Below are 13,745 nucleotides of genomic sequence, written 5' to 3'. Positions count from 1 at the left end.
TTTAAACTTACAGTCATATTGGCTTCTTCTAATTTTGTAAACAATAGGTTTAAAATTTCTAACTGTTCATCAAAAGAAAATGTTGGTACAGAAATGTCATCGATATACGTAACTAATTTATCAAACAATGCATAACCTAAGACAACCAAAAGACAAGCCATTAATCCTACGCCTCCATTTGCGTATCCAAAAGGGATAGATGTAAATCTATACATTTTGCCATTCCACGAGAAGGCTGTGTAATTTCTACAATTTTCAGAAATTGGAACTTGCGTATAACTTCCTACTAAATCAATATTTGATACGTACTTAGCACCCTGAAACTTTAACAACAGATCATCAATTTTATTTACCTTTAATTGTTTTATTTTTACATGCTTGTTCAAAACAGTTAAATCAACTACTACTCGCATTTTACTAGTGTTTTTCTTTGGCACGCAAAAGATTGGGTGTGAATGGATTGACACACAAGATTCTATTACGCCACATTGTAACCACTCATCGATTTGCAAATCAATATGTTCTTTGAATTTATATGGTAATGTATATTGCCTTTTAACCAAAGGTTGATCAATGTCTACCTCAATTTCATATTCAAATTTGGTACAACGCCCGGGAATATTTTTAAATATTTTCCTATGTTTTAACAACAATTTGAACGATCTCTTTTTCTCAAAGTCAGACAATTGAGCTTCCCTAACCTTTTCCCGTATTTCTGAAATTGGAACAAATTCACTTTCTATTTTACTATCAAATGTATTACAAACTGCAGCTCTATCTAACGATTTACAATGCGATTTTTCGATCTCACAATCTATTTCTGACATTTGCTGTGAATAGTAATCAAACAAAAATTTATCTTCATTAGCAACTTCTAAATTTAACACTTTCATTTCCTTTTCATTACTACAAGAATTACGAATTTTATTATAAGCTTGATCAGAAAGAACAACATGATTAACCCATTCCTTTTCTAGTTTTTGTTTTTCACTTACCAGATTATTTACTATGGGACACTCTACATTTACTTTTCCAATCTCAAATAAAATTTCTGATTCATCATCACTGTCGTTAGTAGCATTCATTTTAGTATCAATACCAACTTGAGATACAAAATTTACCCTTTTCTGTACATCACCTTTAGTCAGGATTTTTGTAACTTTCGTGTTGTCAGCTTGACCACCTAGCATAGGTACGTTAACGATTTCTCCTTCCTTTTCAACCGTAATAGAATTATCACCAAAATCTATCTTCGCCTTGGATTGTGTGAGAAAATTTCTACCCAATAAGCATTCAGTATTCAAGTCAGAGACAACTAGCACACGTACGTCAAAACTAACCTTCCCTATTTCAATACACAATATTGTTTCACCTTGCACCTGTTTCTTTTTCTTACCTGAAAAATCCACCAACAGAATATGTGGAGCTGGTCGCAAGTGAGGATGGGAGATGATCGATGCTATACGTTTCCATGTCTCTAAAGACAAAATACTAACTGAAGCCCCAGAGTCACACAAGGCTACTACTGGTTGATTCAAAATCTGTACTTTTATTTCAGCTGACCTAGCTTGACTATTAAATTTCTGTTCTTCATCACTACTTTCAGATGAATCAGTGTCCCAACTTACAACATTCACTACGTTCTTTCCAATTACAACAAACTCGCATTGCGGATCATATTTGAGTGCATTTTGACTTTCAGTACCAAAATTACAATTTACATTACCAACTCTGCCAACCGCACTCGCGTTGGAGAGCATATTTAGTTTAAAGTTTGATCTTTGTTTTGAGGAAACATAACTCTCGGACTATAATACGGAAATTGTGGTGCAGATTGAGTATATGTGGACATTGGCTGTGTTCGGTTCATACCTTCATCATGGTTACTATTTACAAAGCTCACTCTTTCGTTTTGATTTGAATTTTCATACTCGTGATCATCTTCGTAATTACTACAATTATTACCCTGACCTTCATTGCGATCATTATTCCTTCTATAATTATTCTTAGCTTTGTTCCAATGGAACTTTCTCTTGTTCGGAGTTCCCTTTCTTTTGGGTCCGTCAAACTTACCCCTACCTGAATTTTTGCGGTTTTCATTACTATAATTTCCCCTTTTATTAAAATTCTCGTAATTCCCTTGCACTTCATCTACCTGATTGACACGTACAGTTCTACCATGAAAGTTATTTCTATCGTTGGTATTTCTGCTGTCATAATACAGTGCTTCAAGATTTTGTATGGCTGTTAAAAATGAACTGAAATCTAAATTTGGGTACAACGCTAATTGTCGTCGGTAAGAAATAGGGATCAACTGTTTAACTGTATTCACAATGAAAGTATCTGGTATATTAGGTGATAAACCTCGTATCTTATTGAACCTTTTGTGAACGAAATCAGTAACAGTACCATCAGTTTTTGGGTTGAACGCTTGCGATTGCAACACTGAAAGTTTACTTGCGATGACTTGTTCAGAACCAAATTGAGCTTTAAATTCTTTAGTGAAATCTTTAAATGAACGAAATGTACCTAATTTTGACTTGTACCACTCACGAGCGTTACCGGTAAAAATAAACCCTAATACATCTAAATATTGGGATTCAGGTACGTCTACAGCGTGCGCTGCAATCTTAAACTGCTCTAAAAACTAAGTTGGTGACTCATCATCTTCTAAACCAGAAAACTTCGGGAACATTTCGATGTCACCGTGACGCAATATTCGTCGTTTAGCCCTTTTTACGTCACCCCTATCTGATTTTCTTACTTTAATACGTTTCTTTAGTTTTGTTGTCTCACTTGCTGTTGACGAACTACAATCTGTTTGGTTGGCACTACTAGTTTCTTCCTTACTACTATACTTTAACTTATGGCTACTCCTATCGTCACCCGACATACTTAATGGACGCCAATTACGTTCACTACCTTCTCTGCTAGCGTTCTCCGCTAATGAGATTAACTTCGTTTGGGTTTCATCTACCTTAATTTTTAAACTTGACAACCTGTCACCTATTAAAGCAATATTTTGGTTCATGTTAATTAAATCAATACCGTGAGGGATAGTGTTCTGTGACAGAGTATCAACCCTACTATGCAATACTGCGACATTTCTTTCTAACTTGTGGGTCGTATCACTTAATCCCACTAGCATTTTTTCTTTATTTTCTAAATTACCTTCAATTTTATTTACTGACCCCTCGATTGTTTCAATTTTCTCAAAAGCTCGGTCCGCCTTTTCTTCACATTTACCCAAATCGACCGTAATGTTCTCAAGTTCTTGATAATTCTGAAGTGTTTTCCCCCATATTTTCTCACATTTATCATTTACCTTCTCACATTTCTCGTCTATTTCTTTCGATATTTGCTCATATCTACCTACGCATTCTTTTCTGAATATTTCTAATTGCACCACAAGTTTATCGTCAATCTGTTTTTTTGTTGCCTCTGATATTTCTAACATCTTATTTTCTAAAGAATCATTGATCTCAACAATTTTGCTTTCTAAAGACTCATTAACTTTTTCTATTTTATTTTCTAATAACTCCCGTACCATATTATTTTGTTCAATGAGTTCCTCTTTATTTGCTTTAAGTGCCTCCAGCACTAACTTAACATTACTTTCATCCATTTTTTTACAATTATGTAAAAATTCTAAATACGAGTCAGAAACTTACACCTTTACGTTTCTACACATGAATCACTACCTCTTGCATGTACGGTGAAGGTGTTCTGTTCCTGTTTCGGAGCGCCATTCTTATGACCGGAAGGGTCTGGTTCCTGTTCGAGCTAACCATTTTTGCGACCTGCAGAATCTGATCCTTACCTGATCCCAATCGGGATAACCAATTCTTCTAACTCCGCTCGATACAATTCCTGTTCGGTTCGCCTTACCTGTGATTGATTTTAGTAGTTGGCGTGTAAAGGACATTCGCAATACAAATGACAAAACTATAAAGGACAGTGCGCAAAACCTCCAAGTTGGATCTCGAACCAAAATACTATTTCATTGAGGTTGCGACTGCGAGTGCCCACCATCCTTGCCACGCCTGCTGGTATCAGCGGAATAAGTGCAAGTCATTAGACATAACATCCAGCATTTCAGTAGTGATTGTGCAGAAATACTGTAAAGGTAATTGCACATAAAGAAATAGATAGTATGTAAATTTTATTCGCTTAACACAGGTTTATAATACTTACGTTTACAACATTACAACATTTTGTTAGTGATTTATTTAACATGTACCAACACACCATGAGCCCAAAACTTTATTAATGTGGAATTTATGCGAAGAAATTATTATATATTTTTATTTTTTCTTTCTTTCTTTAAAGAAGATGACGCACTACGAATGCCGGCTAAAATTTATATCACGCAATGCACTAGTATTAAACACACGCTATTTCTGTATCACACTTTACACTATAAATTGATGGATTTTGGGGGGGGGGAATCATGTAGTCATTCTTACGAATAAGATTTCTCTATGCTTCTTGTTGTTCGTTGGATAGTCATTATTTAGCTTCCGTGGAAGTTATCACTTTTCAATTCCAAGTGAAATTCACCCTTTTACTTGTATTGGTTCCTTACTCATGCCTCGTTGCTTACATGATTTCACATATTATACGCTGTCTTGGCATACGAACATAGATTTTGTGTTAATTTTATATTTATATACCTGCGCAGATTTAGCTTATTCTTCTCATTATCAAACTTATTAAATCTTGAACAATTGCGAGGGAAAACTTCGATATTCTTCTCGGGCGTCACTGTAGCAGAACCATTCAAACCGCCATAACCACTTAGAGTACCTTTCGCGGCTTTTTTGCCTCAGCGTCAGTATGTTTACGCTGAGCACGCCAGAAAAGATTTTATAAATATTCATAATAAATATCCTTCATGAGAAATACACATATCAGAGGGCGTTAAATAGGTTTACCATTAAAACGAAATAATTAAAATGTTAAAAACAGCAAAAACATTACACGATGGCATTCGAATTTAAGGGACTATATTTTTTATTATCATGACCATATTGCACCTCTTTTGTTCGGTGAACCGAAAGCACAAGTCACCATTCACAGGACTGCCAACTCATAGAAAAAGTTAAAACTAGAACACAGTTTGCGTCGACGAACAGTACATGAAGCCTCATTCCAATTCAGCCAACAATAACTGGGAAATTTAAAATGGAATGGGAGTGAGGGGGGGCAACACACTCACAGAGTGTGTGTGTATGTGTGTGTGTGGGTGGGTGGGTGGGTGTGTGGGTGGGTGTGTAATATAAAGTGTTTCTATTTTGATGCTGTCCTGCTGTCCATAATCTACATTATCTTTCTTTCCTCTTTTGCTTTCCCACCATTCCGTCCAATGCGTTTTTCCGTAAGCTCTTTTCAGACAATGACTCAACAAACACATTAGTCATTTTTTTAAATTGCTTATTAATTCTCCTCAGGTATATCTATGAAGAAAATACAAATATGTACGTTTAAAACCTTTTTCAGTGTAAGAAATAGAAAACAGTAATTAGTTGAAGCAAAAGAGTGAACATTTTAATATTCAAATAAACATTGGATATATGTAATGTTTGCAATACGTTTCAATGAAAATTCATAAAACAAAGTTTACATTCTAGGTAGTGCTGTATAATAATTATTGCACAAAATAAATTCAAATAAACCTAACATTATATTTTTACAAATGTAAAACATTTTTCTCAATTTAAAACAGTAAACGCTATGTTATTTTTACCACTGAATGACAATAAATTAAGCAAGTTTTATCCTGATCGGAAGCTTAGAAGAAAGAAATCCTGTTGAAAATATTAATTTTGTGATTACTCTAAAGTAGAGCCTAACAATGGAATATTACTTTGTTTTTTAGAAATAAAATAAAAGCAAACCTAATAATATTTATAACCAAAGAAATATTATGTATTTATATTTATATTATATTATATTTACTTTATATTTATAATGTATTTATATTATGAGCAATCAGTAACTAAAGATTGATTCTACGGTTTCCAATATTCGCAAACTAATCCACTACCCCAGATGGATCCTGAAAGAATGTTCCACTTAACTCCGTCTCAATTGATATGAGAGCAAGATTGGAAAGTCTTTTCGCTGACATTTTAGATCTCAAATATTGCTTTACGCGCTTCATAACAGAGAAACTGCGCTCAGCAGATGCAGATGACACAGGAAGTGTTAAGATAATCCTTAGAAACGTCAACAATTCAGGAAAAGCCAATTCCATAGTTTGTAGCTGAACGAAAAACTCCATGACACCTACGCTTTACAGTTTACTGTCGTTAGCAAACACACTCTTAGCCAAATCCAGTTCCGATTTTAATTTGTTAATATCCTGGGAAAAGTCCTTGTACTTCTCCGCGAAGATCTGAATGAAAGATGGATTAAGGAAGGAACCACTTTTAGGATTGCATGCGTCTATAGCATCATATACAAAATCATTTTCAGGAAATCTGCGCTTCAGTTCACTGGTCATATTATCAAGCACTTGAAACAAGACCCTTTTATATTCTTCAGCCAAAGGTGTAGATTGGTCTCTTCTTACGTTGGAAATCGATGCTGTGACTACATAATCATCCAATTTCTTTGATATACTTTGAATTCTTAAGCTAGCATCAACTTGAAGATCAAAAGATCTGAATAGCTCCCACATTTTCTTCCAAATGATAGAAAAATAATCATCATTACGTTTATCTTGCAACGAAAAAATCAGTCCATTAACTAATCGTTTTGCGCTGCTGAAGTCAACGAAGTACCATTTTAAGGGCCAAAATATCGTTAAGTATTTGTAGCACAAACATCACTTTAAAGTCACGGAACTGTTTCAATAGTCCTCGCGCCTCTGCAGCTTCTCTTTTGTTTGTTGAGTTGAAAAATACTCAAGGGCTGTTTTAACTGATGCAAAGCGTTTTATGAAATACACGATGCCCTTGTATTTACATACCCAACATGTGGCACTTCTAGAACTCGCTCTTCAGGATAAAGTTTATTCTGCACTTCAATAAATTTTTCGTGATGTAACGTGGACACCGATGGCTTCTAACAAACCTATCCTAACCTAACCAACCTAAAGCATCACCAACCACATCATGTCTTTTAGAAACGTCTACTAGCACTAAATTTAATCTATGTGCATAACAATGGATATAAACACATGGATTTTTAACTTTGTGACGAAATACGTTCTGTACACCATTAGCACATCCTGACATTACCGATGCACCATCATAGGATTGGTCAATGCATTTCTTTGGGTCTAAGCCTACAGTATCAAGATGTTCCAAAGCTTTACTCGCAAGTGATTTTGCACTCAAATCTGATAGCTTTATGAAACCGATAAAGCGTTCTTCTATTTCATCATGTTTGACGTACCAAATTTCACACAATTAAATCCCCACGTTAAGCGGGTTTGCATATTCAGGCTCTTAACTATGAAAACATTTACGATAACTCCAACCCCGATCACTCCACGTATTAAACCTGTTGTATATAAGTTTTTAGGACATAAAATTGAATATAATTTATACGAAAAAGACTTTCATGCATTGCAAGAGTTGTAACGTCCAAATATTCACCACAAACTTATAGTCGTATCGACATAAAAAAAAAATGTGTGGAGCAGGAAACCACTTTATATAAGAGCCAAAAGAGGCTCAGTGAAGACATACGAACTGGTCGATCGGTTTGGGTCACTAGACTATCAATCGGAAGTTTATGCGTTCAAACCCTGTAGGAAGTATTCGCATTGGTTTGTTTTTTTCTTAAAAGTGAGTTCCCACTTTCATCAGAAGATTGAAAACATTTCTTTGAATAAATCTTTGGCAACTACTTTTTTTCTCAAATTCGATTAGAAGCGAACATTATATGAATGGCAAATCTAAAATCCATAGCTGAGAACAAAACATTAAGTATGTTCAATATTTCATTATTATCCTTTGATTTGTAATGAAAAACTAATTATAAGCATTGACGATTTCAGAAAATTCTCCCCGGGGGATAATCAATATATGAATGAGAGAAAACTAATAAAACATTATTAGTCCACTTTGAGCATGATCGAAGATAACTTATGTCGACAAGGTCTCAAATTCTACGACAGGTCATGCTCTGAAATCATCACCGTTTGAAAGTTTTCTTAACAAATAGAATATTACATTTATTTCTCGTTCTACGTTTTGAAATGGAAAAATCATAATTTTAAAGTGAATTATAATACGATAAGATAAAGATTTATAGAACTAATAAAGTAAATATTCTTGTGTAAGTTATCGATTTCTAATCGGATTAAAACTCGAATATTCGTTTGCATCGCACTTTAAAGTAAATCATCTCTCTATATAATTCTTACTGGAAAGCATGTTTAACTCCAATTACTTAATCAATATTTTTAATAATATATTCTTATTGTAATACTTTTACTATTCAATGCTGCATACGCTTCATTTCCCAAAGCAAAACCTCGCAAATTTGTAGTGAACTAGTGAATATTATCAAATAAATTAGCATTTAGTTTACGTAAATACTACATTGCTTGATTTGAAACTTCGTACTTAAAATAATAATAATAATAATAATAATAATAATAATAATAATAATAATAATAATAATAATAATAGTAATAATAATAATAATAATAATAATAATAATAATAATAATAATAACATCATAGCCATATCTTAAAATCAGAATTTCAGGCTTATTCAATAAAATTTAACGTAGTCTTTATTCGAAGTTCTATTTAATCAAATCCGATAGAAATACAAAGAGAAACTTTGAGAACAGGTAAAAGAAAAATGTTAGTTTTGTGGGATTGGAAGTAACCTTTAAGAGTTCTTTACAATTTACAGACAAGTGACTTCAACACTTTTTCCTTTTCTTTAAGTCAACTGATTCACCGAACGTATGGTATCTGAGATGATATATAGAGAGATGATTTACTTAAAGTGCGATACAAACGAATATTCGAGTTTTAATCCGATTAGAAATCGATAACTTACACAAGAATATTTACTTCATTAGTTCTATAAATCTTTATGCTTATCGTATTATAATTCACTTTAAAATTATGATTTTTCCATTTCAAAACGTAGAACGAGAAATAAATGTAATATTCTATTTGTTAAGAAAACTTTCAAACGGTGATGATTTCAGAGCATGACCTGTCGTAGAATTTGAGACCTTGTCGACATAAGTTATCTTCGATCATGCTCAAAGTGGACTAATAATGTTTTATTAATTTTCTCTCATTCATATATTGATTATCCCCCGGGGAGAATTTTCTGAAATCGTCAATGCTTATAATTAGTTTTTCATTACAAATCAAAGGATAATAATGAAATTTTGAATATACTTAATATTTTGTTCTCAGCTATGGATTTTAGATTTGCCATTCATATAATGTTCGCTTCTAATCGAATTTGAGAAAAAAAGTAGTTGCCAAAGATTTATTCAAAGAAATGTTCTCAATCTTCTGATGAAAGTGGGAACTCACTTTTAAGAAAAACAAACCAAAGCGAATACTTCCTACAGGGTTTGAACACATAAACTTCCGATTGATAGGGTAGTGACCCAAACCGATCGACCAGTTCGTATGTCTTCACTGAATCTCTTTTGACTCTTATATAAAGTGGTTTCCTGCTCCACACTTTTTTTTTATTTTTGTTTATGTCGATACGACTATAAGTTTGTGGTGAATATTTGGACGTTACAACTCTTGCAATGCATAAAAGTCTTTTTCGTATAAATTATATTCAATTTTATGTCCTAATAACTTATATACAACAGGTTTAATATGTGAAATGATTGGGGTTGGAGTGATCGTAAATGTTTTCATAGTTAGGAGCCTGAATATGCAAACCCGCTTAACGTGGGGATTTAATTGTGTGAAATTTGGTACTAAATTTTTGCCAATGTCATGAAAATGTTATTTCGATATTAATTTTATGAGCAAAAAATTTCCAACAAATGCTTGAGTCTCGTAGTCAAGACCATACCCATGTAGTAGGTGCTTATAGTGTATAGAATTACCAATGTTAAATGCTATATTTCTCTTTAACTTTGGAAGATTAAAACCACAATTAGGCTATGCACCTAGGCTGAGAGAGACGGTGATGGTGAGATTTGAATTGAATGGTTAAATGAAAAAAACAGGATGAAACAGGAAAACCCCGAGAAAAACCATGCACACGATGTTCGTCAATCAAAAAATCGTATATGGCGCAAGCTGGGATCGAACCAGGAACCCCAAGCACCACAGGTGAACGCTCTACCACTTTTTATTTATTTATTTATTTATTTATTTAACACAAATATAGTATACAGGTAACAGGAAATTATACATTTCAAAACAGGCCTCATAGAATAAGATTAAAAAAAAAAAACTATGGACCAGTACATCATGGTGTTAATTGTTCATTTAAAACAACAAGAAAATTGCCAAAGTTCTTTTGCCGTACACTGGGAGAAAATTTCCATTTTTCTTTGAAAACATGATATTTGTAACTGTCCACTGTATATTCCTGATTTGTCAAAAGATATTGTATCGTAATTCCACAAAGCCAAATTACTGCATTGTGTTTTTGTGATGGAAAGTATTTAAAATCTGGAAATAACATAAAGTCTGGCGAAAACGTATCAATACTGCAACGACATATAATTCGTAAAATAGTTCCGAGAAGGAGCCAGATGGGACTAATTAGACTGCAAGTTCTTAGTCTATGTTGAAGGTTATCAAGTTGAGAGCAAGACACACAATTTGGGGATTGAGTGAGATTAATCTTGTGTAGTCTGCTTTTTGTTGGTACCAAATCATGCACTACTTTATACCAAAGAGATCGTTGTTTGGCGTTAAGAATTGTATTATTTATATTTTCCCAAATCTGATTCCAATTGTGATGTGGATGAAACTTGAGACTTCTGTACATCACTGTCTGTGTGAGTTGTAAGGATTGATACATATTTTTGACACTAAATCTTACTGGTACACTTGGATCGAGAACATTATAACCACTTTCAAAAATATTGTCCTGAATGTATCTGACACAGGAGGGAATCACTGTGAGGTTAAGAGGTGCTACAGTCCCTGTTTTCTCGATCCAGTATAAACTCCATACTTTCACAAATAACGATTTGTCTGAATGAAGAATGTAGAACCATTTAAGGAAATACAAAACTTTACACTTAATGTGAACATCAACTAAATTCAATCCTCCATTAGATTTGGGTTGAGTTACTACATACATAGGAGTTTTAAAGATGGACCCTTTCCACACAAACCAATAAAGTGCAGTCTGAATTTGCCTACTACAACGTAATGGCAAGGGCAAGAGTTGGGCAACGAACCAAATTTTCGCAGCTATATATGTATTAGAAATCCAAACTCTTTCCTCTAAACAGAAATTACGATCTTTCCAGTTGTAGCACGTAACTTTGATGTTTTGAATAATCACATTCCAGTTGTAAGTAATCATTTCATGTACAGACCTACAAACCCAGATTCCTAAGATCTTGAGATTGTCAACTTGAGAGATCGATATATTATGTTCATTATTCCAGTTTCCAAATTTAAGTAATTTTGTTTTCTCCATATTAAGTTGTGCACCACTATATTTTGCAAAGGCATGAATAGTAGCAATGACACTATCCAACTCAATTGTATCTTTAACAAAGACAGTTAAATCTTCTGCATAGGAAAAAAGTTTAAATTGTAAATCAGCAAATTGTATACCAGATATGTTTACTTCAAGTGTATAAAGCAAAGGCATCATATATATATTAAAAAGGATCATGGATAATGGACATCCTTGTCTCACTGATCGTTTAACAGCAAAGGATGGAGTAAAATATCCATTAACCTGCACTTTGGATCTCGCCATAGTATATAATGCTTTGACTTGTTGTATGACTTCCATTCGAAACCCAATATTACTCATCACGTGATATAAATAATCACGATTTACTAAATCAAAAGCACCTTGAAAATCTACTGATAATATTCCATGTGGTTTTCTGCTGTAATCCAAATATGACACTGTGTCTCTTAAATCCATCAGCAATTCAATCATGTTCCGATCATTAAATCCAGCTTGCATTGGATGTAATATAGAGGGTATAACCTTCATTAGCCTATTGGCTAAGCATTTAGCAATGATTTTGTAATCCACACAAAGCATAGATAATGGACGATAATCTTTAATTTTACGTGAATATCTAGTTTTTGGAATTAGAATAATGACACCTTGGGAGAAATTCGGATGACTAACGTTACCGAAAAGAATTTCATTCACCATATGAGTGAATTCTGCTCCAATGGTGCCAAAAAATTTCTGGTAAAATTCTGCTATTAAACCATCTAATCCTGGCGTCTTGTTTCTTTTAAGATTTTTAATAACTTCCCATATTTCTTTCTCTGTATACAAATCCATTAACATATCATTAGCTGCAGGTGTAACTTGCGTCGCGTCAGAAATGTCTACAAGATGAGTTAGATCTGTTGTAAATTCTTTGTCAAATAAATTTTTGAAATGTTCATATATGCATAAGGAAATGTCAGCCTGTGATGATAGTACATTGCCGGAATCAGTTTCCAGTTTTGTAATCAATTGCTTCTGTCTTCTTGCACGGTGTTTAATCAACTGGTATAATGTTAACTTTTCGTCAGGTAAAATATCAGTATTTCGACATGAAGTTCGAAGTTTTTCAATTTTCTTACATTGTAGCTGTAATATTTTACGTTTGAAATATTTCCCATCCCTGTAGGAAATCTCAGTATTACCGTGAGAAAGTTTGGTTGTTTCAGCTAAACATTTCATATAATAATCCATAGTATATTTATCTGTATTTTGTATTTCCCGAGCATATTGTATACAAAACCATTTTATATTTTTCTGAACATACGTTTGCCACCACTGGGTTGTTGTGGAATATCGCTGCTTGTATTGAACCCATAATTTCCATTCTTCAGAAAACAACTCATTGAATTCTTGGCGTTGTAAGAGCTGGGCATTCATTTTCCAATAACATTTTCCATAAGAGACAAAGGGCTTTCCAATGGCAAGCTCTAGTTTAATTGCAGAATGATCTGTGAAGGGCACAGCGTAGACATTATAATCAACTAATTGTGAAATGATAGTACGATTAACATAGCACCTATCTATTCTAGAACCAGCATTATTCCTGAGATATGTAAATAGCTGATCTCGTTTACACTGAATAGCACAATCAACTAAATGGAATTGATCGATGAGGAGTTGTAATGCTGCACTATACGAAGGCACACCCTGACAGTCTTGTGGTCGAAGGTGACAATTAGTATCACCTATTAAAATCATGTTACTGAAAGTGCCTGTAAACAGATATAAAATGTCGGCAATATAAAACATTTCTCGAGCTTCCCTGTTTTGATGCCCACTCGGAGCATATATATTTACAATAACAGTTTGATCCCAATATAAAGCAATACCACGACCATCAACTAACATTTTAATATCGGAAATATGAATGCCATCTTTAACTAAGATCGCAGTACCAAAGTTCTTCTCCCCAAGATTTACATAACTAGTATAGCCAAAAATATATGAAAAATCATCAGTCGTAACCTCCTGAAGACACAGGAAGTCTACATCATGTTCATAAACAAACTGTTTGAATAGGGACTGTTTTACTTCAGATTGTAGTTTGTTAATATTTAGTGAAATGCACCTAGTAACATATGGCAT

General features: G+C 33.6%; 1 protein-coding gene across 1 annotated transcript; it reads right to left on the bottom strand.

The window, feature by feature from the left end:
• Positions 1 to 6,295: 6,295 nt before the first annotated feature.
• On the bottom strand, positions 6,296 to 13,745 carry LOC145669920 (uncharacterized). Its single transcript, XM_081738260.1, has 3 exons — positions 12,925 to 13,745; positions 11,007 to 12,399; positions 6,296 to 6,685 (listed from the first exon to the last, which is right to left on the bottom strand). Exons 1-3 carry the CDS (start codon positions 13,743 to 13,745, stop codon positions 6,296 to 6,298), a joined length of 2,604 nt encoding a protein of 867 aa, XP_081594386.1.

The sequence above is a fragment of the Thermobia domestica genome, chromosome 14 (genome assembly GCF_964235325.1).
Source record: "Thermobia domestica chromosome 14, izTheDome1.hap1.1, whole genome shotgun sequence".
Classification (NCBI taxonomy): Eukaryota; Metazoa; Arthropoda; class Insecta; order Zygentoma; family Lepismatidae; genus Thermobia; species Thermobia domestica.
Note: the sequence above shows the minus strand (reverse complement) of the source record. Positions and strands in the feature narration are given on the sequence as shown.

Bases quoted from the DNA above. Each gene is read 5' to 3' on its own strand.
- LOC145669920 (XM_081738260.1), bottom strand. From the start codon at position 13,745: ATGCCATATGTTACTAGGTGCATTTCACTAAATATTAACAAACTACAA. The intron at 12,400-12,924 runs GTATGTTCAGAA...AAATCTTAAAAG, and splicing joins ACAACCCAGTGGTGGCAAAC to AAACAAGACGCCAGGATTAG. The intron at 6,686-11,006 runs GTAAGATTTAGT...ATCATTTGGAAG, and splicing joins TTCTCGATCCAAGTGTACCA to AAAATGTGGGAGCTATTCAG.